Raw genomic sequence first — 26626 nt, forward strand, 5'->3', positions numbered from 1 at the left:
AATTACAGATTTTATAAGTATATTTGGAGTTGTAGCGACCACATATTTTTCATATCCTAAGAAATTTAATAGATTTAGCAAGAATTGGTCTTGCTAAACTGGTCTCAAGCTGTATGGAGCTCCTGATCTTTCCATTTATGGCTTATATAAATTACATGACATTGTGCTTTTCCAGTGTGAATGGTGAATGAGGCTATTGTCTCTTGGCTTATGGGAAATATTAGAAGCTTGTAGTTTTACTGCCTAACTGGACACGTCACTCTGATTTCTGGAAATAATGATTTGAAAGAGAATCAGTTTATACATTAAAAATAAACTGACAACCACTTGCTTAAACTTGACCATTTTTCTAACTGCCCATCTCTTACAGAGTTTACATTTCTGATGGGATGATTAAAAGTTTCTCGAGACAATTTGGACTTTAGACTAAATAGAATAAGACTTTGTTCAATGTGTGTGGCGTGCTTAGGCAAAAAACCCCCATATCTTTCCATTTCGTTTCTGATTGGATGCCCTTATCTTATTATCTACATTGGATTGTGTTAAGATGCATACTTGGTGAGTGGGGTGCTAACATTTAAAGGACTTTTCAGTGGTAACTAAAAATGCCAGTAAAACTTGAATGTGGCTACCTGAGTATCATCTTGCTTTCCCTTATAAGCATTACTCAGGATGGAATTATTTGGAATGCTCTAAGGAAAACTTCAAGATTACTGTGTTTAAAACTATTTGTAGCAAATATGACAAAGGCTTAACGTATTTCGTATAGCATTGGTTAAAAAAAATCACAAATCACTAAGAAAAATATTTCTATTATAATAGAAAACTTACAAAAAGAACTTGAACATGCCAACCCAAATAAAGGAAATCCAAATGAGATGCTACTTCTATCAAGCTGGTGATGATGAAAAAGTAATAGTGATGGGAGTGTCATGAAAAACTTCATGTGATACACTTTAGTGTAAATGTGGATGGCTCTGTTGAAATTTATTTAGAAAGAATTTTAAACCTACAGAAAAGTTGCAAGAATAATACAAAGAACACCTGTTTATTCTTTACGCAGAATCACTTAATGTAAATGTTTACCCCATTTGCTTTATTTTCCATCCTTTCTTCTTCCCACCAACCCACTACTCTCTGTACACACACACACACACACACACACACACACACACACACACACGACACAGTATTTTTCCTGAATCATCTGAATGTAAATTATATACATCAGGGCTTCGGGTTTTGCTTTTTAAATTGAAAATTTTATTGAGAAGTTTGTAGATTTCATATGGTTGGAAGAAATAGTAAAGACCCAGTGCACCCTTTACCCAGTTTCTCCCAATTATGAGCAGACTTGAATAAACCAAATTACATTCTTTTCACTCTAGAAGAATACTAGAAGTACTCTCTGTGCTACTCCTCATGCCCCTTTCTGACAAGATTTGATACAGAAATACACTTGGGAGGTGAGGAATGAATGTAATTCTGACCATTACAGGTAATAGAATTAGTGCCATGTCAGTTTCTCCCCTGATTTCAAAATGTCTTCACTAATTTCTCTTTAAATTTGACTTTTAGGGGCGCCTGAGTGGCTCAGTGGGGTAAAGCCTTTGCCTTCGGCTCAGGTCATGATCCCAGGGTCCTGGGCTCGAGCCCCGCATCAGGCTCTCTGCTCAGCGGGGAGCCTGCTTCCTCCTCTCTCTCTGCCTGCCTCTCTGCTTACTTGTGATCTCTGTCTGTCAAATAAATAAATAAAATCTTTAAAAAAAAAATAAAATAAATTTGACTTTTAAGGGACCCAGTAGGACTAAAAAGGTGCAAGATGGTAGCTTTTCGAGATTACAGATTATTTCAGTGATGTGTTTGCATTAAGTCACATTTACAAGGGGTCATTCTGATGTTAAAACAATTCCTATGGAAGGGTTAAGTTCTAGAGTTCCTGAAATAGGACTCAAGCATACTGTATTTTGTAGCCTATGCCATTTGAAAAGGGAAACAAGTTTGCAGTTAGAGGTAGGTGACTTGGAAGCCCGGTGACCCAGTGGGTGTTTTGGCTGTGCCACCACTGATTACATGATCTTGGCCAAGTAGTTTAGCTTTGTAATGTTTTTGCCTCTGCAGTGATAGTTTTATATTTTTGGATTCTGTTCAGGTGATAGGAGTCTATGTATGACTCTCATTTACTTTAAGAAAAATGTTCTTGCTCTTTTCAGAACTTTGAGGCTACAACTCAAGTGATACAAAATTGCATTATGTTTTTTTGTAGTTCCCATTTAGAACCTTAGTAACCCTGTTCAGGATTTTCCGTTCTTGTGAGAAAGTTATTTGAATCTCAGGGATGTGTCTTTTCTAAGTGATCCCCTGAGAAGACACACAGTGCTTTCCTTCCTCTGTTCTATTCTTAATTTATTTGTTTCTGTTCTTCAGTAAACAGTCAACTGGATGAAAGTTGACTTGTCATGGGGTTTGAGTTTGATTCCAAGTGCTTGCCCTGTCCCGGGTTCCTTTTCAATACAAAGTGATGGAGTCTTGGGACCCAGAATGCACGAGGTGCTGGGTCATTTGCAGTTTTTGTCTGAAAGGATTGCAGGCAGTTTTTGTAAAACAGCTTCAGGATTGAGTCTGGAGTCCTTAACTGTCAGAACCTGTTGTAGCAAAATAAAGTTGCATGGTGAAAGAAATGGAATTGAATGTTGCCAAGCTAACAAACATTCCTTGAGGATTGTTGAGAGAGCACCTAAATCTGATAGGAGACCATCATTCACATACTGATAAAGGAAAACTATCATGTGCCATAAAGATTAAGAAGCTGGGAGTTCTCTTGGGCTGACATTCTTGACTGGTGATGATACAGCAGGCAGCCAGTTTTGATGGTTCTGCCCCTTTATTTCCCTGGGCCTCAGTTTCCTCCTCTCTGAAATGAGAAGGTTAGACTTCATCTTTGGTTTTCCTAACTCTAAACTTCTTTGAATATATAACTGTGTTTTTGTTGTTGTTGTTTTAGAAGCATACTCATTCATCCAGGGCATGAATGGGAAACACCTCATTCGTCCACCATCAGTGGGAAATGAACCCATTCTTCCAAATGAGTGAACTTTCCATGTAACAGAAGTCTATCATCTACCCTTTTTTCCCCAAAGATTTTATTTATTTATTTGAGAGAGCAAGAGCAGGAGAACACAAGCAGGAGGAAGGGCTGAGGGAGAGGGAGAAGCAAGCTCCCCTCTGAGCAGGAAAGCTGACATGGGGCTGGATCCCAGGACCCTGGGATCATGACCTGAGCTGAAGGCAGCTTAATCAACTGAACCACCCAGACACCCCTATTGTCTACCCTTTTTTAAAGCCCTTACTAAGTGACATGCAGTGTTAATTCTACCTTTTTGGTGGATGATACTCTATTTACAGTAGAGGAAATAGTCCTGAGTTTTAAGTACTTATCTCTAAAGTCACACAATAAATAGAAGCAGCAGGTTGTAATTTTGCTGTTCCAGAGTTCACATCCATTATTATGATGATGATGTGCTGTGGCATATTGCTTTGCATAAGTGGTAACATTGCTTTAAATTTCAAACATTTTGGATGGAGGTATTTTAAAACATGCCCTCCATACAGGAAAGTACTCTTCAGATCTTAAGCGTTGCCTAGTTTAGAAATTCCAGTAGGAGCTCTGTGATGCTAGAACTTCTAGTTGGGTGAATAGAAAAACATGGCATGAGTATGAGACAGGCCTCAGAATTTCTGTATTCATGGCAGACATGAATAACCCATTCCATTTCTCTTCCCAGGTAACCCAGAAATAGTCACAAAGTCAATCGATTGGTGTTGGTTTATGACATCCTATTGTCCATTCTTGTTTAAGCCTTTTCTTTTGATTTTACTATGGACAGAATAACCATTCTTATATTAGAATGCCTAGGATGGTGGTAGCAATAATAATAACTAATATTTGTTGAGTGCTGAGTGTCAGGCACTGTTCTTAAAAGATGTGCTCTGATTTTTTTGACATGTTCTGATTTAATCATCCAACAACTATATGGTTTATGTTCTATTGCTTTTTCTGTTTGATGGGTGAAAAATAGGAGGTGCAACCCTCAGTTTGTTTTGTGAGATTAGGAGTCTCTTGTAGTGGGGCGGGTAGGGACAGGGTGGCTGGGTGATGGACACTGGGGAGGGCATGTGCAATGGTGAGTGCTGTGAAATATGTAAGCCTGGTGATTCACAGACCTGTACCCATGGGGCAAGTAATACATTATATGTTACTAAAAATAATTTTAAAAAATAGGAGGTACAGGGTGGTCAAGTGAATTTCCCAAGTGTTGCATGGTTTGACAGGTAGCAACCTTGATCTGTCTGACTCTGGAGCTTGTTCTCTTTGCTGCTTAGGTGGTTTCTAACAGTAAAGATGGACTGGAAATGAAGGCTTGAGGCAAGTGTAGGAATCACTTTATGTCTATTTTTGCTTATTTGAGCATTCCCTTTCCTACTTTTCTGGTTTTGTGCTTGGTATTCCAGATTTTGCTCCAGATAAACAACCTTCAGGTAAAGAAGGTATTACTGGGATCCTACAGTATCTTATTGGTTGTTTCTCTTTTTAGAAATAAAAAGACTCTCAATTATCCCCTGGAACCATAGTAATTCCTTTTGAAGATTTTAAGATCTGGAGATTTCTTACTGCTACTTAACCATCTTCCTGCCTGATAGGGCTGTCATGCTCACTGATCCTTTTATGGCCCTTATGGTGACTGACCTTTACACTTGCTGCCCTATTCTCAGGCTTGCCTCTTATGATGGGGTTGAGTCAATGCATGGTATCATACCACTCTTTGAAGCCAGGATAAAATGGATGTTTCTGTCTAAACTATTATTAGGTATTCTTTTGAGTTTAAAGATGAGGTCACTGTATAGGCAAATAATTGAGAGTTTTCAAAGCACCAGCCCTCCATCTAATGTCATTTACTAGTTCTATAATACTTGGTGTTTACTAGTGATTTAAAAACATTGGTGATTATTGTTATATATAAAGAAGTTATTCTTCTTAGATGTTAATGCTTCATTGCCTTATTTTAGGGGAAAAAAGGCAAGTAGACAATTTATTTTTATTTTAAATGTTTCCATTTGTAAAAAGCAGATGTTATAAAATGAAAACATTTCCTTAAAGTCTAAACTTTTGGAAGGTTATAGAAGAGGTAGATAGAAAATCCTCTTGCCACACAGATGGGCATGTGACTGGTGATGCTGAAGGTTGAAACTGAAATTGCTTTATTTTTTAATAAATGAACTTGAATTATCTATTTCCCCATCTTCATTGGGAAATCATGGGTTGCATATATTCTCTGATAAGGAAGGTGCCACCAAGTGGCAAATAACATGCATGGATTTTTTTTTCTTTTGCCTAATTAGCTTAAAGTTCCTTCTTTATTGGGAAGCAAGATTGAAAATGATTTCTATTTTCCGATCTCTGCTGAAAACCTACACCTTGACTGTGATTGTCTAATGCTTTACTGAATACCGAGTGACCGGAGGGTTACTTTCTTCTGTTGCAGGATGTTTCACTCAGACCAAATGTGGAACTGTCATTGGAAACGGAAGCCGCGTTCTCTTTTCTTCTTACTGGCTTTATGTATTGTGTATGTTCCTCTTTCAGGTAAGTAAGACTCTTTCTCTTTCGAACGCTGAATTTAATAGTGATCGTATTGCCTTCAGTATAACTGTGCTACTGATTTAAGTCAGCTTTATTTCTTGTCTTTTTCTTTTTCTGCTACTCTCCTTACAGGCTTTTGCTGTCCATGGCCTCTCTGACTTCTATGTGGATACTATTACTTTGATCATTGCTCTGTTTTCTAATGAGTGTATTTCTTTAATCTTTGCTGCATTTCTATTAGTTTTATTTATTTATCTAGCCCATATTGAATGAGGAGATAGCTACATGTCTGACATTAAAAATGTGCTAGTTCTTTCTTCTACTATTGAATAAATATACAGTACTTGATTCTTTCTTTTCTCAAGTTTTCATATAGTTATTTATGGAAAGTAAAGTATAGACTTAGTTGTTTGTATTCATCTTGATTTTCTTACGATGTTGCAGTATAAGACAGGAATTTGAAATTAAGTTTTTAAAACATGAAGTTTATTTAGTTGGCTTAAAATGATATGAAAAATTTAATTTTAATTATAACATTTTTTGGAATAAAAATATCAAATATTTGTAATTACAATTTTTTGAACCGTGAAACAAGATCCTTTTAGCTGTTGTTGCAAGCAGAATTTTCTATGAACAGTTAATTGTGTGACTGAGCCAATCAACCTGAGGAATGTAAGTGATATTTAAAAGTAAACTTTCCCCAATATCTGATTTTGTGCCTGAGCAAACTGCATTTCTCTTAAGTCCATTTTGTTTTACTCTTTTTTTTTAATTGCTATATTCATTCAGTTTGCTATATTTGTTTTTAGAATAAAATGGTTACTCATGTAGTCTTTTTTTTTTTTAAGATTTTATTTATTTATTTGACAGAGAGAGATCACAAGCAGGCAGAGAAGGGGCGGGGGTGTGGGTGGGGGGTGGGGTTGGGGGTGGGGGGAGGGGAAGCAGGCCCCCGCTGAGCAGAGAGCCTGACATGGTGCTGGATCCCAGGACCCCGAGATCATGACCTGAGTCGAAGGCAGAGGCTTTAACCCACTGAGCCACCCAGGTGCCCCACTCATGTAATCTTATGTATTTATTACTTGGGGTTTAATCAAGACTTTATGCATTTCATATTTATAATGTATCTGTATGTTAAAAATAATACATTTAATGCATCATAAAATAGATTATCTGCTAAAATTGTTTATTCATGGATTAAGAAATTCAACTTGTATTTAATATATAAGTATGATTTTCCAAGCCAGCAAGTATTCTAAGAGTTTCAGCTACTAACTTGGAAAATCCCTGGCCCTTGCTTAATGGCTTCAAAACAAAACTGATCTTTGAAGTTTTTTGTGTATTTGTTGCAGTTTCATGATAAAGCCACCCTTTCTCTTACTTTCATTGTCAAAAGAGGAAAGAAACTTGTGAAAAGAACTGAAAATTCAATATACATTGGATTTACTTGGTTACAGTATTGGACTTCTTCTTAACTTTGAAAAGCAACCCTCTAAGAACCAATTACATGATGTAAAATAAATTATGAGATTAAAATTATCGAGATCTATTTACTTTCATTTTTATTAGGTCATGACCTTTGTCAATTTTCAAGCCTTCTCCAGACCTTAAATTGAGACTTTTTATTTTTGATGTCAACATCTTAATTGACATATGCACTTTCACTTTCTTAATCACTTGAATCAATGAAAAAAAAGCACATGTTCTCAGACTAATTTAAAGAGTCTGCTGGCTAGGACTAGGGTGGGGCCAGTAAAGCAACTAGGTTGCAGAATTTAAGGAGAGGACTCAATCTCAAGGTCATGGGAATCAGAGTCCTTAAATTTGTTTTTAAGTTACTGTCTCACATAAGAAATCTTTTTAAAAAATTCTTTGCATTACCCAGTACTTTATGTGCATTATGTAGGGCTTTGTGACAGATAGTAATCTGTGTTTACTCATGAACCCAGAACACTTTGTATCTATATATCTATAATCATGAGTCACTCAGAATGCCACCACTTCACCCATAAGTATCTAACTCACAATAAATGTTTTGGGGATTATTACTGGTGCTTTAATATAAAATTTTTGTCTTACAACTCGGTAAAGGATTCCCTAAAATAATGCATATCAAAACTTCAGACATATCCAAGGATCAAAGTCCTATCTTTACATCATAGTGTAATTTTGAGTAACTCTATGTTTGAAGAACATTTGGTGCTTAACTGTGATGTTGTGTCTCAGTGTATGCTCTCTCTGATGTTTTCACTTCTTTGGATGACCTCAATATGATCTTATGGAGTTCAGTGGCTTTTAATGACATCTTGATGCCAATGTCTCCTAAATCTGTATTTTCAGCAGTGGCCCCTTCCTTGACTCTGGAGTTACTTTTATGGTAGCTTTTTCTCATCCGTACTTTGATGTATGATGGGCCTCAAACTTGGCGAGCAAGACTCATGATTCCTACCTCCTATCCCCAAACTGACTTCACTTTCTATCTGTACTCTCCCACCTTACTATTTTCTAGATAGGTTGGCCCATCTCTTTCTTGACCATGCCTCCCTTATCCCCTCTTCTTCCTTAATTGCACACACCTGATTATTTCTTAACACTACGATCTTAATTATTACCACCTCAGATAAGCCTTCCGGTCCCCTAATTAAAGGTGCCCCTTTGCCACCCTCTTATCATGTTACCCTTTACTGATAATCTGTATAGAATTTGGTTGCTCCCTTGGTTGTTAATGTTTTGGTAATTTGGTTGTGATAGCTAGGCTGGAGGGTTGAAAAAAACCTCTTTTGATTGTTAAGATTGAATTTAGGCCAGGTGATTAAAAATCAGAATCCTGTAGATTTGTCTAACATCCTTCATTTAATTCATGTAATAAAATTATAAGATTAAGTCTTCCAGTAGGTAAGGTAAGTTAACAATCGTAGTTTCAAGGGGGCATTTACAAAGCAAATAGTACAAAAGTTTGTGCCCTTCAGGATTTAAAAAAGGAATGTAGAAAAAAACTCATTGTCGGGGCACCTGGGTGACTCAGTGGGTTAAAGCCTCTGCCTTCGGCTCAGGTCATGATCCCAGGGTCCTGGGATCGAGCCCCGAATCGGGCTCTCTGCTCAGCAGGGAGCCTGCTTCCTCCTCTCTCCGGCTGCCTCTCTGCCTACTTGTGATCTCTGTCTGTCAAATAAATAAATAAAATACTTAAAAAAAAAAACTCATTGTCTATTGACAAGTGACGAATATAACTTTTAATAGGGACTACAACAAAACAACAGCTGAATATTTAAACTAGTCCCACAGAAGTGCAGATTAAAATAATAAAACATGATTCTTTTTTATCCACTACTGGACAACATTTAGAAACATTGATAATATCCATATCCAATATTCTCAAAGTTGTTGGGGAAAGGGAACACATTAACACTGTTGGCTCTGTCTCTTGGGAGAGTAAGAAGGTAACATTTTTTTTTAAATTAAGAATTTGTACTTTCTTTGATATATCACTCCCACATGTAGGTATTTATCCTACAGAAATAAATAATATAGAGAGAAATATGTACCGGTATGTTAACTCTAACACTATAGTAGCAAACATTCAACAAAGACTTAATTTTTCTTCAATGGGGGAATGGCTATATAAATTATTTTACATTAATACTATGAAATATTATGCAGTCACTCAAAACAATGTGGTCAAACTGTATATTAGCTTTGAAAGATATCATTGATAAGAATGTTAAGTTAAAAAACAAATTGCTGAACAATACCAGATCTGTAATAGGTTGCGTTATAAAACTGGAATGTGTTATGTGTATATATGTTTATTTAAGATTATTTAAAAATCATAGTAAAACATAGAATGATAAACATCAGGTTTTATAATGGGTCATCCTCGAGCATGGGTTGGAACAAGGGGGAAGGCAGTGGGACTTTATATGGCTCTGAATTATTTGCCTTGTTACAATGAACGTATATTACTTTAGTAATTTGGAAAAACAAAAGAAAACCTGATCATTTTTTTTTAAGCCACGTAAAAAAAAAAATGACCAGGGAGACTGTTGAAGTTACATGAATGTTCTAATTTTCTGTGAGACATGCAACTGTTACTCTGGCTCTTCCTTTATTTGATAGGAATCTCTTGAAGTCGTTTCAAAAAATAATCTCTTTTTATGTAGCATGACACTCCATGACTCTGAGGATGAATGATGGTATCTCAAGCAGACTGAGGGTTACTGCTTGAAGTGAAGTGGGAAACAGCCAGCCAGGAGCCAATGAATTCCTAAGCAACCCGGAGCCTGTTTCCATTCAGATAGCCTTAGTCATGAGCACTGAAGGAGGAGCCTCCCTTCTCTTCTGAAAAATAGATGATATCAGCAGATTATTTCAAAACTCAGTGTTCTGATATCTATGCTACATCAGTAGCTAAAATGGGAAATGGTTTTGAAAGTACAGTCTGGCCCGAATTATGTACTTTCTAGCCCAGAGCACAGCACAGTTCTAGAAGACAGGTAGGTAAAAACAATCCTATATTTAGTTTGTGTGTTAATTTTTTTCATGATCAAAGAATGAGCAATTATCCTATAGCAGCAATTACATTGCAATCTATATTTATGTGTTAGACATATGTCACCTTATGCATATTTTTATATTTGATCAAAAAGGCTTTCAAATGGATAGAAAAATAATCTTTTTACAAGTCTGCCAATTTTGGGGGGGACATTTTAGTATGAAATGTGTCTGAAAGGTAAAAAAAAAAACAAGGCTCTAATTATGCTAACTATTATCTTTTTTAATTCCATTATAGTGAGCATACAGTGTAATATTAGTTTCAAGCGTACAACAATATAGTGATTCAGCACTTCCATAGGTCACCCAGTGCTTATGATGCCAGGTGCACTCCTTAATCACTATCACCCATTTCACCCATCCCCCCACCTGCCTCACCTCTGGTAGCCATCAGTTTGTTCTCAGTAGTTAAGAGTCTTTTCCTTGGCTTCTCTCTCTTTTTTCCTTGCTTTTCCTTGTTTTCTTTCTTAAATTCCACATATGAGTGAAATCATATGGTATTTGTTTTTCTCTTATTTCACTTAGCATCATACTCTCTAGCTCCATCCATGTAGTTACAAATGGCAATATTTTATTCCTTTTTATGGCTGAATAATATTCCATTGTATGCGTATACATGCCACATCTTATGATATGCACACCATATAACATACCATACTGTATCATATGTATATATACACATCTTCTTTATTCATCTGTCAGTGGACACTTGGGCTGCTTCTCAAATTTGACTATTGTAAATAATGCTGCTATAAATCACTCATCATCAAGGAAATGAAAATCAAAACTACCAATAAGATATCACCTAACACCTGCCGGAATGGCTAAAATCAAAGATACAAGAAACAGTAAGCGTTGGCAAGGATGTGGAGAAAAAGGAGTCCTCACACACTGTTGGTGGGAATGCAAGCTGGTGTAGCCACTGTGGAAAACAGTATGGTGGTTCCTCAAAAAGCTAAAAATAGAATTACCCTATGACCCAGCAGACTGTTCTTATCAAGTGAAAAAAATAGCAGAATAATGATCAAGCAACTAACAGAAAATTATATAGTAATACAGTTTGTTTTTCAGTTAGGATCAAAATACACCAAATTACTGTCCACAGCCATCAGCTACAAGGCTCTTGTCTTATTCTACACCTGAGATTAGAGGAGTCAATGTGATTCAATAAACAAACCCAGGAAATCGGTACACAAAAATTTCCTTGAAGCATCTTCCCAGATAATCCTTTGTGTACCTTTGAGATGATCTCAATTTGATGTAGGTAACCATGAAATCCTACATTGGGGTCGTTAACGTCAATCACATGAATGTGGAAAGAGGATGAATTGTCACCACAGTGACGATTTCAAGTGACTGAGCAGTGATGGGGCCACTAATGAAGCTGACCCCACTTGACGGCATTAGGAAGAGGGGGTGTCAGCAGAATCCTGCTCTTCCTTGGTCAGGTCACACTGTCTCCAGGCACGGTTGTCTCCTTTAGAGAGAATTCATAAACAGGAGCAGCAGCAGGCAGATCTGCTCGGTGATGGGTCTCGAGAGGTCTGAGGAGTGTTTCAGGACATCTCTGGGTCCCTGTGCTGTGAGAGCCTCTCTGGGGGTGGGCTGCCACTATAGACTCACACCTTTTGTCAGCTACAACTTGGTTGCTTTTGCGTAGCAATTCTTTTTTTTTTTTTTTTTTTTAAGTAAAAATCCTACTGAATAAAAAAAAAAATCAGAGAAATGGCACTTTTACTTTGGAGCAATGAAGTCAGTCAGAGTAAGATAGTGGCCTTCAGATATTTGAAGCATGGTCATTTGGAAGTGATAACAGACTTATTCTAAATTATCTCAGAGCAAAGATAAGATGATTGGGTTGGCGCTCTAAGTACCAGATGACTCCCCTAGTAATAGGTTGCCAGGAAATAAAACCAGCTGTCCTTTAAATTCCTCATCACTGGAAATCAGGACATGAAGAAGGAATCTTAATGCTGAAGAAGAATTTGTATTAAAGATCTTGAAGTTTTTCTCAGTTTACAACTTAGAGTGTGTGTGTGTGTGTGTGTGTGTGTGTGTGTGTGTGTAATACAGGCTAGTTTTTTAAGGTACACATAGTTTTGTTTTACTTTAAAAGTTTCTTCTGTGTGCATTTCCTTTCAGTGTAGCAGGTAATTTCTACACTGGAGATTGGTCAAGTAATTTTGTTTGACAGTAGAGATCTGGGGGGAACTCTAGACTTTGCCAGATAAACATTTTCCTGGATTTTCAAATACATAATTCTTTAAGGAGTTTTCATTTTATTTTAGCAAGTAGAATAGGTGCTTTTTGACACCGTTCTTACTATGATTGCAATATCATAGGATTCCATAGGTAAAGTATGTGTAAAAGAACAAAATGGAAACGAACCAGAGAGAGAGAAACTTATTCCAGATTTTAAAAGTAAATATATTTTGTGGGGCATGGCAGCAGAGGAGAGAAGTATGGCGGTTAGATGAGAAAATATATTCATCCCACAATGAGCGTGAAGACACAATATTATAAACATCCTTTCCCTTCCGCTGCGCTAAGGCAGTAAAACACCTGAAAAGAAAACAACGTCTTTTGCCAGCACATGGCACATGTGGAGGCTCTCACAGTTCAGATAACCTTTCTAACTATTAAAAATAACAATAATAATAATAAAAAAAAACCCAAAGTGAAAAAAATAGACAAAATGAAAAAACTTAGAGAGGCATAAACTAGTCTTGGTTTACAGTCATTCCTAAATTAGCTTCATTTTAAACTTGTGACTAAGAAAAGATACACTGTTTAAAAAAAGTTACAAAGTTTTCTTCAGTACATCAACTCTTATGTACCAGAAAGGATGTCTTTCTCTAACGTAATCTGCTTCATGCCTTGTGTTTCTGGTTTAGATAAAAGCAGTGAAGTGTTCACACTGGAGCTCAGGTGATAGATTGTGTCAACGCAATTAAAAATCAGATTTTTTTTCTTTCTCTTTAATTATGAAATTACACTAATCACTGTTATTAGTTGGGGCAAAGGTACAGGGATGAGCTACTGCTCATGCTATTTGCAAATCTCTGAACAAAAGGACCTTCTTAGAAGATTTCCTTCCCTGGTCAAAACTTTAAAGAGTGTTGTCAAAGTGAAATAACAGAGCTGGAAAAAAGAAAGTCGTCTGAATGGGAATATTAATCACTGCTTTTAAACACGTCCACAGTTCTTTTCTTCCTTTATTTTATTTTTTGCTTTAAATATGTATCCTTAATAGTCACCCCTATTGAGTGTAAGTAACAGTTTTGCTGGATTACTGGCTTTATTGAAGAGAATTTTAAGGCACAGGATGAGTATTTTCTGGTCCTAGTGATTTCAGGGGCCTCTGTAATTGTGCTACGGGGGGAAAACAAGACTTTTTAAAGATATTTTGCCTGGGTGTTAGGTGTTTCAGAAAGAATGAGCTCTACGTATGCACGAGGGCACTGTGGAATGTGGACTCACACCACTTCCTGAATGCTCTTAATCCAATTGTGTGCACCAACTGTCTGCTAGCTGGCTCATCACAGGTCAATATTAGCTTTTCACTTGGACTGCTAATCTCATCTCTCTTGAGAATGGTAATCTGAAAATCTGTGACTTGGAGGAAGCTCGTGACCTCGGCATTTCTATCCAGTACTGATGAAATATGACTGTTTCAATAAACAATAAGGTTTGTGGTTTTTTCTTCTTAGAGCCTTTGCTCCTTTGACATAGGATTTTTTTCTTCCAGTTCAGTTGCTTTGATGCTTTTGTTGGTGTTTGGTTAGGACTCTCATGACTTACCTTCTGACTTACATATATGTCTCTCACACATACAATAGAGACGTCTGCCCCTTTTAGTAACTACTCCAGAAGAAAGCCATCTCTGAATTTTCAAACATTTCTTGTGTTGAAGGCGATATCTGTTTATAAATATGATGCTTTTCTTGTGTTGAAAGGGATATCTGTTTATGCATATGATGCTTCTTGTGGCCCCAATCAGATTGTATGGCCCTGCAATCAGATTGTATGGCCCGCTGTAAAAACTGAGGCGGTTTTTCTACCCATCAAGTATCCCTTCTGCTGGGAAGAGAAAGCAGGAAAATGGAAAATGGTTTTGACAATAGAGAAGGGCAGTGTTGGGGGAGAAAGGGCCAAAGACAAACCTATGGATGCCTTGAAAATGACTGTGGGAGGATAAATACTTCTTGTTCCTAGAATAAAGGATCTCTGCAGAAGAGAGTAAGGAATGAAGTTAGACAGCCAGTGGAGGGCCAGACTGTGAAGGATGTCACTCAGGGAGCTGTGCTCAAAGAGCCGAGTGAGAACTTCCAACCCAGGAAGGGAGAGAGACTTGTCACAACTCGCTAGGACCAGGGGAGTTTGAGCAATCAGAAATGCATGCTGAAGGGAACAGAGGTAAAGAACTTCCCTAGGGTTATAGTTAGGTAACTCCAGGACAGATTGTTTTCTGTTTATTGAATGCATAGTGTATGCTTTTTCTCTGTGGTATCATTTTGCTTCAGAAATGGCAGCCTCACCTTGCTCACCAATGGTGAATAGCATCCATACACATGACAAGAAGCTGGAGTTATAATAGAATTCCAGGCACCCCTGATGCCTTCTCTTTCTTGCTTGAACCCATATTTAATTGTGAGTAAGGCTTGCTGAAACTATATTAGAAATGTCACCTTCATCTTTATAACTGTTACCTCCAAGGCATTCATCTCTACCAGGTGTGTTAAATGAGCTCCTAAGTCATCTCCCTGCATTCAATGTTTCTGTTAAACTACCCTTGAAATCATGATGCTGTCCTGATTAAGTTGCCTTGAAGATTCTCATTACCTACAAGATAGAGTCCAGTCCTGTTTATGTAATTTCATGGCTCACGAGCTTTGGTATGCCCTACCAAGTGCCTGCCAAATAGTAGGACCTCAATTAAATATTGAATGAGTGCTGTAGGTAGAGAATTTATATGTTTTTGTGAAGCAAAAGTAGGATTTAGCCATGGATTTATAAATAACTGTTATATATGAGTTGTAAATATCCATTATATAATACATATCATAAATATTCAGTTATGTTATCATAGGTGCTCTCTTGTATGTTTTCAGTTTTGCTATCATAGGTGTTTAGTTTTAAAAACTAATGGTCAAAACTTCTGCCTTTGTGGAAGATCAACTATTTGAGAGATGAAGTTTCATAAAACTTTACAAGAATTATTTGTGCCAAAAGAAGAAAGTGGTCACTCTAAATGTGTATAATAACCAGAATAGTTTATTTATGTACACTTGCCTCAAGGACTAAGCTTCTTGTGGAAATATGTCTTTTTTTAGTACCAAACTACTCTCATGACTATTAAAACGTACACTTATATTCGTTTTTAAAAATATCTAGTTTTATTGAAAATGGAGAAAAAGGTGATTATTGTCTTAAAATTCTTTTAGCTGTCCTTCTCTTTCCCCTTTGTTAGTCTTTTCCCCAGCTGTCCTCACCATAACCTGTATCTTGAACTTTTATCTTGCTTTGTGTCTTCCCCAGGTTAGCTCACAAACATATTCATGTATTGTCTTTTCAAAACAAAAATTTCCCACCTCCCCTCAAGGACTTTTGTTCTTTTGGGAAGTCATTTTCATTTTTTATTCCCTTCATTTTTGAATGCTTGAAAGAGTAGTCTACATTTGGATCTGTTACTTCCTCACCCTTAGAAAATAGATAATTCTGTTTTGGAGATTCATTGATGTGTGTGTGTGTGTGTGTAAACAATTCTGTTACGGTTTTCTAAAGCCCTAAAGATCTCCTGAGTAGTCTAATGTTTTCCAAAGTTTTTTTTTTTTTTTAATTTTTCAGAATTTTTTAAAGTAGATGAAACACACTTGCTATAATAATGTTTGCTGCTAAGGGAGTAAGGAAACCCTTCCTTCATAGAAAGTCTCTTTAAGGATGAAACTGTGTCACAAAATGGGATGACTTGTGATTTAGAATTTAGTGTATTTGCATTTAACTTTCACAATATACCTTTTTGCATGCAGTTTTTCATATTCTTCAAATTGTTCCTTTAGGTGCCTCTCATTTCCCGTCAGCTTATATTCTCTTTTTTTTTTTTCTCATTTATATCATATTAATATCCTGATTTGCCTACTGGTTTTCCATTCCTTTTTCTTTCCTTTTCAATATTCCCATTATATCTTAACATTTTCTGGTATTAGGATACTAGCAGTTATTAGGGTATTTATCTCAAAGTGGTTGGTTCGAGTGAAACTAAAAAAAAAAGCGTGTCTTTAATATTTGTCCCATACTTGTGCCTGGCTTCACTTTACAATGATCTTTATTTTTGTTGTAATTATATTTGAAAACATTTTGAACTGGGAAGTTTTGGTTAATTTACATTTAAAGCTCCTATTTGTGGGAAGCAGAGATATGTAAGATATAAAAATTTAGTGTTGAAAATCACACCTTACTTAACTGTTTTGGTCATTAGCCTTTGTTAAAATAGGTTGGAAGTCTTTTAGCTTTTAGGGCAGAGTATATAAACTAATCTGATTTTGTTATTCATATTGAAGCAGAAAATTAGATTTGAAATCTAATAATAAAACTGTAATTTTGTTTTCTTTATTATTAAAGGACTTGTCATTTTTTCAAAAGTAAGACCATACTACCTTCTGAGTGTTTTAATTTTAGTAATTCTAGTCAGAAATAAAATCAGAAAACATGTCATGGGCTATTTCAGGTTAAAAATGCTGGTGAATCCTGTACTGTTTGAGAGTAAAAATATGCTTTTGAGAAACGTATTTTAAAAATTCAAACCTATGTTGGATTTTATTTAAACTTGAACTCCACATACCAGGACATAAAATTGCTTTAAAAATGCATCTAAACTAATGATGATAATGAAAAATTTTGTGTGACATCAGTGGCATTTGATCAATCAGTAACATGAGTTAAATGCGGACTCTGAAATTAAATATTGCAAAAATGTTCATTTGCAGCCAGTGGTACCTTTTCAATGTGTGCTTAGGGCTTTGTTATAATTACTAAATAGTAAACATAACCTAAATATCCAACAATGGGGCATTTGATAAATTTTGGCATATTTACATGACAAAATGGTACACATATTTCTAACTATTTTATTTCAAATGTTTAGTGTAATGGGATCAAGATTCAAGCACAATTGAAAAGGTCAGGACATCAAACTATAACTAGTATGATTTTCTTTAATACAATGGTCTGAGTTAAAATAAAGATAGAAATATAACATGATAGCAAACTCTGTGTTCTTGAGATTCAGGTGTTTCCTTTTTCATCACATCTTTATGTTTCTAGCAATAACATGCATTGATTTAATAATAATATAAAATTAATGCATATTTCCTGTTTTTATAGTTTTATGTATGAATGATATGAATATAGTTTATAGACATGATTATAAAATATCTTGATTTTGTATTGGTGTATATACAGTGTGTGTGTGTGTGTGTGTGCGTATAGTGCTCATTTGTGATATGTATATAAAGTTCCCTAATCTAATTCTATTGGTTAATGTTTCTGTGTGTGTGTGTGTATATACATATATATATATATATATATATGTATATATATATATATAGTGCTCATTTGTGATATGTATATAAAGTTCCCTAATATACTGTGTGTGTGTGTGTGTGTGTGTGTATATATAGTGCTCATTTGTGATATGTATATAAAGTTCCCTAATCTAATTCTACTGGTTAATGTTTCTGCCTAAGAAGACTGTTTGGATAGTGGAATCTCATCCTGAAAGCAGGAGACACCACTTCATCTCCACTAGCTTAGCTAGAATTGAAAAAACTGAAAAATTCTAGTGGTGATGCAGATGTGGAACAGTTGGAACTTTCATACGTTGCTGGGGCAAGTGTAAAATTGTACAGCCACTTTGCAAAGCTGTCCAGTAGTTTCTTTAAAAGGTTACACACACACACACACACACACACACACACATCTACACTGTGATTTGATAATTTTATTATTGGGTATTCATTCAAAAGAAATTAAAACATTTGCTCACAAAACTTCCATAACTATTTCATAATATCATTATTCTTAATAACCCCAAACTGGGAAAAATTTATATGTCCATCAGGATGTAAACGGATCAACAGATTTTGGTGTATTCATCAACTAGAGCAGTATTCTGTGAGAAAGAAATCAACTAGTGATATGTCAACAGCATGAATGGGGTCAGTAAAAAATGTTGAGCAAGGAAGGGACACAGAGTATATTCTCTGTGATTTTACTTATATGGACTTCTAGGATAGACCCAACTAACCCATGATGATAAAAATCAGAACAGTTGGTGCCTCCGGGGAGCAACTGACTGGAAGGAGACACAGGAAGATACCCTGGGTCCAAAGTTTGGCAGCAATATAGTTATGTAGGGGAATACGCCCATCAAAACTCATTAAACAGCACCCTTGAAATCTGTGCATTTTACCGCATGTCAGTTACACCTCAAAAAAAAAACCACAACAAATTTCTAATTGGAAAAAATACTGTTTAACAGTTCTGGGGTCACAACAGATGGAATTTTAGGGACCTCAGAACTCTCAGGATTTTACTAGCTGTATCAAAAATTAAATAATGGCTTTTTAAAGCACAACTTTATTGTATTTGCTGTGTTTTTTCTGTTTTTTTTTGTTTGTTTTTTTGCCACCAGGAAAAGAATATTCAGTATTACTATATATGGATTATTATGGTTGTTCCATTATTTTCAGTACTGAAGAATATTCTTTTGTGTATGTCAGAGAAGACATTTCTATAAAGGATATAAACTTCACCTAGCTCAAGAGTAAGCTTGCATTTCATCCTTCTTTAGTCCCTACACACATTCTGAAGTTCAAATTACTACACCTTTGCCTGGGAGCAGTTTTCCTTGAGAGGTTCTTTCCTCCATCAAGTAAACCGAATGCAATAATCAGCGTATCATTCTTCCCTATTTTCTGTATTTTTCATACATTAATTGGATTTTGCTTTTTAACTGAAACCTTATGGTAGACTTATAGTTTTGACTTGTTACCTTTAATAAAAATTAAAGATAAAAAAGGTGGCCCAGGGAAACTAACTCCCACTGACTTGTTGTAAGCACATTTTTCTTCTGTTTAATTTGTTCTAAATGGGGCTGTTGCTTGATTACTGGGAAGTTATTTGTACTCATTTAAAAAATTCATAGATCTTGTGAAAAACTTCACAAATCTTTTTGTAAATTTGATTGCTCAGCAAATATAAAGCATGAATCAGAAAGTAAATTTCAGTTGAGCACTTGAAAATTCCAACCTAGAGTGGAGTCAGCACCTGGTGAGTGGTTTCTGAGGGGTTATTTGTTCTGCCCTGGTTACTGACTTGAGAGGTTTACATGGGTAAATAGTGGGTTGAAAGCATCAGTCAAGATAGTCTCATTTCTGGAGAAGCACCTGCTATGACTGTATCCCTCTATAAAGGTCGCTATTTGCCCATGAAGGGTCTAATGAAAATGTGGCCATTGATTGAAGCAAAATAATGGGACCCATTATCATCAGCTGTTAATATTAAGATCCCAGATGATGCAGAGATTATACACAAACCTCTCATGGAAATGAGAATGTATCCTTATTGGGTGGGTAATTTGAGGAAGCACTGTGTGTAATTCAGGAAATCTAAAGAGGGTTAGAAGTCTAACTTTACACTTCACAAATATTGCAAAAAGGTAAAGCTCAACTTTTACATCTTAAATTCTGGTCTCATTTCTGAGTTTCATACAAATTTAAAATTAAGCTGATTTGGCAGGTATTTTGCTATGGAAGGCCTGTGCTAATAGTTATAGTACCATTGGTGAGGCCATGCACTAGGACATTTTATTTTCTTAAAAATCTTCATACATGGGGGCGCCTGGGTGGCTCAGTCAGTTAGGCATCCTATTCTTGATTTTGGCTCAGGTCATGATGTCAGGGTTGTGAGATCGAGGCACTGAGCTCCATGCTGAGCGTGGAAACTTGCTTAAGATTCTCTCCTTCTCTCCCTCTGCCCTTCCCCATTATTTGTGTGCCATCTCTCTCTCTCCAAAAAACAAAACAAAACAAAACAGAACAACAACAACAAAAAAAAAACAAAAAAAAAAAAACCCCTCATACATTATTAAGGTACCAGGGGTATCTTGAAACCAAGCTTATAACATGGTAGAGTAGGGAAAATTTTATAGATAGTCTCTCTTGTGAAGCCACTACCCTCTGCTTGGGTTCCAGTTACCTGTACAATGGCTTGGAGAGGACTTTCAGACAGATATGTGGGGCTCACCTAGTGTGTTTCTTTTCTCCCAAGGATGAGAGAGCTTTGTTCTGTCAGTTTCCCAGTATCTGAAAGCAATTGCTTCATGTATTTCATCCACGTCTGTTTTTGCTTATGCTGGGAGAGGAATCCAATACTTGTGACATCATCATGGCTGAGCCAGGAGCCCCCTATCATTTAATTTGCACTTAACATAAGCTTACACTTATTTGCCATTGATTTCATATACCACTGGGGCCTTTGAGGATAGCTTTGAATTGGAGCTCAGTGTTGTCTGTCTTGCATGAATCAAGCCCATAACGTGCCAGTGATTTTTAAATTTGATTCCTTTACACTGGAGAGAGATCCTTATGACGTGTTCTGAACGCAGAATCTTTGTTTTCCCACCAGAGTCATTAAAGATCGTCAAACCCATATCTAACTGAATGGCTGTTCCATTTATCTTTATAAAAAACTTTCCTAACCGTTCAACCGAGTTTTCATGGATTCATGTATCCTTTGACTTTCATATTTTTATTGGTTCATGTAAAATATAATACATTTTGTAACTACGGTATGAAGTTCAACCAGCAAAAAATAGTCCGAGGACAAACATAATCAATAAGCACAACTCACCCAGTGGGAAGCAGCTGAATGCCAGCCTCCCAGGACTAACAGCTTTGACTATTCAGCTTGTATTTTTCTTCAATCTAAGATGTTTTTCCTAGTCTCAGTGTCTTACTAATACCATTATTTTTCTTTCCTCTAGAATTAAAACTTTCACAGGTATCTTTGTCTCTTTTTTAGCAACTCTTCTGAGATAATCTAATCTATTGCAAAATCTGGAAATCTTTTGTTTTTTAATGTTCTTTGTTTTAGTGCAGACTCTTGTTGCTTCTTGCCTCAACTTTTGTAGTAATAGAAAAAATTGGCGCTGTTGTCTCCTGTCTTCCTCTGCCACCTAGTAAAAACCACTTTCCTATAAATGTTTAGTAAAGGGTAATTTGCCTGGGAACCTCGAAGGGCTTTCAGTTGTGAATTAAATGCTGCCTTAAGGGATTGTCAGTCAAGGCCCTTCACCACGGAGCTTCAGCAGGTATTTTCTAAGCTATTTCTGAGTTTCCCTATTCATAACCTAAGGGGAAAAAATGGAAAAACCCACTTTTCTCTGGCACTCCATGTACTTCCCTGCCTTCAAGTCTTTCTTCACACCTCGTCCTCAACCTAAAACTCATTTCCCCTTTGCTACCTAATAAAACGCTTTCCCATCTCAAGACCCATAGTAAATGCCCTCTTGATATCAGAAGCATTTAAAATGAGGCTTTTAAGATAGGTGGTTTCTTTTCCTTAATTTTCATGTCTGTGTATATCCATGTAACCACAAACTGGATCCCATTTTTAAAAGTAGAATTAGGGGCGCCTGGGTGGCTCAGTGGGTTAAAGCCTCTGCCTTCAGCTCAGGTCATGATCCCAGGGTCCTGGGATCGAGCCCCGCATTGGGCTCTCTGCTCAGCAGGGAGCCTGCTTCCTCCTCTCTCTCTCTCTCTGCCTGCCTCTCTGCTTACTTGTGATCTGTCAAATAAATAAATAAAATCTTAAAAAAAAATAAAAGTAGAATTGGAGCAGGAAAGTATTTGTTTAAATCTCCAATTTTTCTCCATCTCTCCATTGGAATTCTGTAACAGTTTGTACTTTAGGTTTTGTTGCCGTATTGTATTTCATGATTGTTAATGTTCATTTTTTTTTCTTAATTGATTAGGAGTGCCTAAAGTTGGAGTCATCTCTTCTTCTTTATTCTGCACAAAACCAAGAGAGTGTAGGTACTCCAATATTAGTGAGTGAAGGTACACTATTTAAAGGGAGACCTTTGAGATTAGGGTTACCCATCCACTCTACAGGTTTGATGGGAAAGGCATAGAAGCCATGTTGTGAAAAAGCAGGCCAAGGGTCAAGCATCCATTTTAGTTTAGAGCAAGTTTGGCCTGAATTAACCCGAGTGTGGCAGCCCCTGGTGGCCCATTCTGCATTTCAGTCATTTTGACTTTGTCGATATACAGACAAAATGAGAGAATACCTCCCAAGAAGTTGGTATATAAAAGCCGTGATCTTAACAAAATAGTGTGTCTAAAGGCCAGTATCATGAAGTTTACCTCTACCTGTATTTTTTTGACTGACCCATCCCTTTGATAGGGTTGTGCTCCTGGCACATCCTTCTGCTGTAACCCACGTTCCCCCCCTTTCCACAGGAGAGGAGGAGAGGTACAAATTCATATTCTTTACACCTCGCATGAGGCTCACAGTTTAGCAGAATCTCAGGCTGAAGTTCCAGGGTATTAAGTGGGCTAGGGAATCTGGGCTGCTGTAAATTTTGTTTTAGCTATGTTATGGATTGGCCTGGGATTTTAACAGAATTTTATAATGTTATTTCCGTGGGAAAAAGAATTTTAAGATCCAAACAACCAACTAGGGACTTATTTTTTGCAATGCAAGAATCATTGTATTTTGGACTTGGTAGTTTTGACTTTTTAAGGCCAAATATTTCAGAATTTATTTTGTCTATGCCCTATTGTTAAAAAGTCAAATTAAAGCATCCTTATTGTGAATTATTTAGAAATATGATATAACCAGTGCTTTATCAGTTTATCTGATATGTTTCTTATTTAAATGAATATATGTAGATTTTTAAAAAGGATTTATCTCTTATAACTAGTGGATTTATTATACTAAAATTGTATATGTTTGATTTTTAAAAATAGTCTTGGATAGATGTATTCAGGGAGATGATATTATACCTTCTGATTAATTACTGGGAAATCTCAAAGAGAATAATTTAATAAAGGCAAAGGCTTTATACATGCACATTTAATACCATCTATTGTAGAAAAAACAACCATCTAAAGTTCCATTAATACAAAATAATTTTATTAACTACTTCAAAATGACTATAATTACAATGTAGAAATACAAGGTTTAGAATAATAAAGTATCAGGACTAAATATTAGGTATATCATGTTGACAAAATATGCATGTGTATAGGTGACTGGAAGGTAGTAAGCAAATACTAAAATAGGGGAAAGAGAGTTAAGAATATATGGCAAAAAATACATTTTTTCAAAATGTGTCTTCAAAATAATTCTCCTTAATTTTAAGCGGGTTGTTTCTGAAACAATAATGCAGGCTGATTTAAAGCAGTATGCATCAAGATGAATTCAAAACTTTGATTTTGTTTCTCTGTCCTCCCTCCTAAAAAGAAAAATTATTGTTGATAAATGATCCCCAGTTGTTGTGGTTCCTTTTCCTTATATTGCTATACCATTTGTGAATTTTTTAATCTCCTATACAAAATAAATGGGAATTAAAAATTAATTTTAAGGGGCACGTAGGTGGCTCAGATGGTTAAGCATCTGCCTTGTGTTCAGGTCATGATCTCAGGGTCCTAGAATCGAACCTTACATCAGGCTCCCTGCTTCTCCTTTCCCTCTGCCTACTTGTGCACTCTCTCTCCCTCTATTTTTTTTTAATTTTTTAAAGATTTTTATTTATTTATTTGACAGACAGATATCACAAGTAGGCAGAGAGGCAGGCAGAGAAAGAGGGAGGGGGGAAGCAGCCTTCCTGCTGAGCAGAGAGCCTGATGGGGCTGGATCCTAGGGCCCTGAGATCATGACCTGAGCAGAAGGCAGAGGCTTTAACCCACTGAGCCACCCAGGCGCCCCCCTCTCTCTTTATTAAATAAAAAAACAAAAGATTTTAAAAAGTTAATTTTAATTTTAGAAAGATAACTGGCATATTTATCAGGCCTAATTATTTACAATATGCAATGTTATCATAATTTTTCAGACTCTCAGCTTTTTTTTCTTTTTTTTTTTTCTTTTTTTGGTCTTGAATGTGGTTCAAGATGAGTGTCACACTAATGCTGTCTCCTTGTCCAGAAGAGAGTTGTTTTGTTCTTATGTACCCCTTGACTGTTCACTGTTATTTTAACTTAATGGTGCAGGGACAAACTCATTCTATGAGACTGAGATCATCTGTTATCAAAACTTAGTTATTAGGTGGAGACAGACTTCATGGCTGAAGTGATTACAGAAGCATCTGTGAAAAGGGCCATACAATCAAGCTGTGTAAGGGTAAAAGGAGTGTGTGTGTGTGTGTGTGTGTGTGTGTGTGTATTGGGGGAGGTCAGTGGTTAGTTGACTATGAACTCTTTCTGTAGACTTACAGAATTTGTATTTGCATACATTTGCTCTTCATTTAAAAATCTGTTCACTTTAAGAATCCGTTTTAGAGTAATTGACATTGATCATTCTTTTAGAAACTGATAACGTTCAGAAAAATCTCTGTACATTGTTTAATGATTCAGTACCAAATCGTGGGTATTGTAAAAGTATAATTTTTTATCTTGGTCTGATTATGAAGGACTAGTATAGGGGTGAAAAAAGGTTCCCTTCTTCTCTTCTGGGGTCTTTAGCTGGTCTAATAGTTAAATTGACAGAAGATGGATTCACAGGAAAAAAACAAATTGAGTTTTGTGCATACCAGAGACCTAAAGATATGATACTCAAGGACAAGTCAGTTAGTTGAGGCTCATATACCATCCTGAGCTGAGGGTAGGATAAGAGCCTGGGGCTTCAAGGTGGGGGAGCAGTGATTCACAGCCTAATAAGAAGAGCAGATGTCTGATAATTAGATATCTGCCCTGCCACATCAAAAGTTATGTCTGGGAATAGCTATTTTTCTAGGGCAGATCCCTATCAAAATTTTTTTAGGTAATTGAGGGAGAAGTGTAAGTTTTTCTTGAGTCTGCTGGGTCTTGATTGCCTTCTGTTCAAAACAATCCACAGGCCAAAGTGGCACATTTTGGGGTGGCTTATACTGCTTCCCCACACTGGTGTCACATCTTGTTTAAATACTTTGCTTGGGTATTTATATTTTATTGTTTCCAGATGTAACGCAGTCATCAATGAGATATTTTGCTAAAAATGTTTTAATTTTTGGAGGCTCATAAAATGAAGGCCGAGGCAAATGAACCACGGCTTGAACTAGAATGACAGACGAGAGAAAAAGAGGAATTCAGGTTTTTAAAATTTATTTATTTTAATAAGACTTTGAGAACTAGAAGGAACTGGAAGTACCACAACAGCAACTTTCTGTGCAAACTGGAAACTCCTCTAATTCAAATTTAACAACTGAAGTCTACTTTTTATACTAAAAAACATTGCTTCTGAACACACTATGAAGATCAGTGCTAGTCAGGAACAGATTTTCTTAGTACCAACTTTGAATAGACTTCTGAGGTTAAACAGTGTTACTCAGTTTGGTTTAAAAATGGCTATTAGATATTTTTAGGAAATATATATTACCTTTTTTTGACAATTGCATAACACCAGAACTGTTTTTTACCTGTGTCTGGCAGTAATTGTGAAAGATTTCTTACCCATCACCTTTCTATTTCTGGTCATTCTCCTCAAGAGAATTGTGTAATCAACCTCATTCATTTTATTTCTTGGGAGTCAGTTATCAATTTTTTTTTGAGTGCTTTGGGTAGTGCAGACATTTTTTTTTAAAGATTTTATTTATTTATTTGACAGATAGATCACAAGTAGGCAGAGAGGCAGGCAGAGAGAGGAAGGGAAGCAGGCTACCTGCTGAGCAGAGAGCCTGATGCGGGGCTCTATCCCAGGACCCTGGGATCATGATCTGAGCCGAAGGCAGAGGTTTTAACCCACTGAGCCACCCAGGCACCACTAGTCAGTTATTTTTATAAAGGATAAACTCTTTTCCATTCTTCCCACTAAGTTCTCTTCCATGGTTTCCATTCTTTAGGAAACTTTTGAGTTAAAATATACTCTAAGCATGATTCATTATGATCAACTATTCATAAACTGGTATAAAATTTAATTTTCTCTAAAGAAAACAAAAGTCCTACATTTTGAGACTAAATCAGATGTAACCAGAGTCATAGTAATATTTAGTTTGTTGTGTATATTTTCCTTAGTATATAAAATATTTTTTATTTAGTTACTTCATCAGATTCTTACAATGTTCCAAAAACAACAACAACAACAACAAAACAAAACAAAAAAAGAAGGAAAAGAATTATTTACTATTGTGTTGCACAGAAGGGGAGACCAACTTTAAGAAGCAGCAGTACAGCTGAG

The 26626-nt window shown here is 36.2% G+C and overlaps 1 protein-coding gene across 5 annotated transcripts in view; it reads left to right on the plus strand.

Annotated features, from left to right (window-relative positions):
• The window catches only part of ADGRG6 (adhesion G protein-coupled receptor G6), a 137222-nt gene that overhangs the window by 2827 nt on the left and 107769 nt on the right, over window positions 1-26626 (plus strand). For all 5 annotated transcript variants that reach the window (XM_047733099.1, XM_047733100.1, XM_047733097.1 and 2 more), the window contains one exon: window positions 5544-5644. In XM_047733099.1, the coding sequence (XP_047589055.1) occupies window positions 5545-5644 (100 nt within the window). In that variant the 5' untranslated portion in view covers window position 5544. The remainder of the gene's footprint in view (window positions 1-5543; window positions 5645-26626) is intronic.

Source organism: Lutra lutra, chromosome 6 (assembly GCF_902655055.1).
Source record: "Lutra lutra chromosome 6, mLutLut1.2, whole genome shotgun sequence".
In the NCBI taxonomy this organism is placed as follows: Eukaryota; Metazoa; Chordata; class Mammalia; order Carnivora; family Mustelidae; genus Lutra; species Lutra lutra.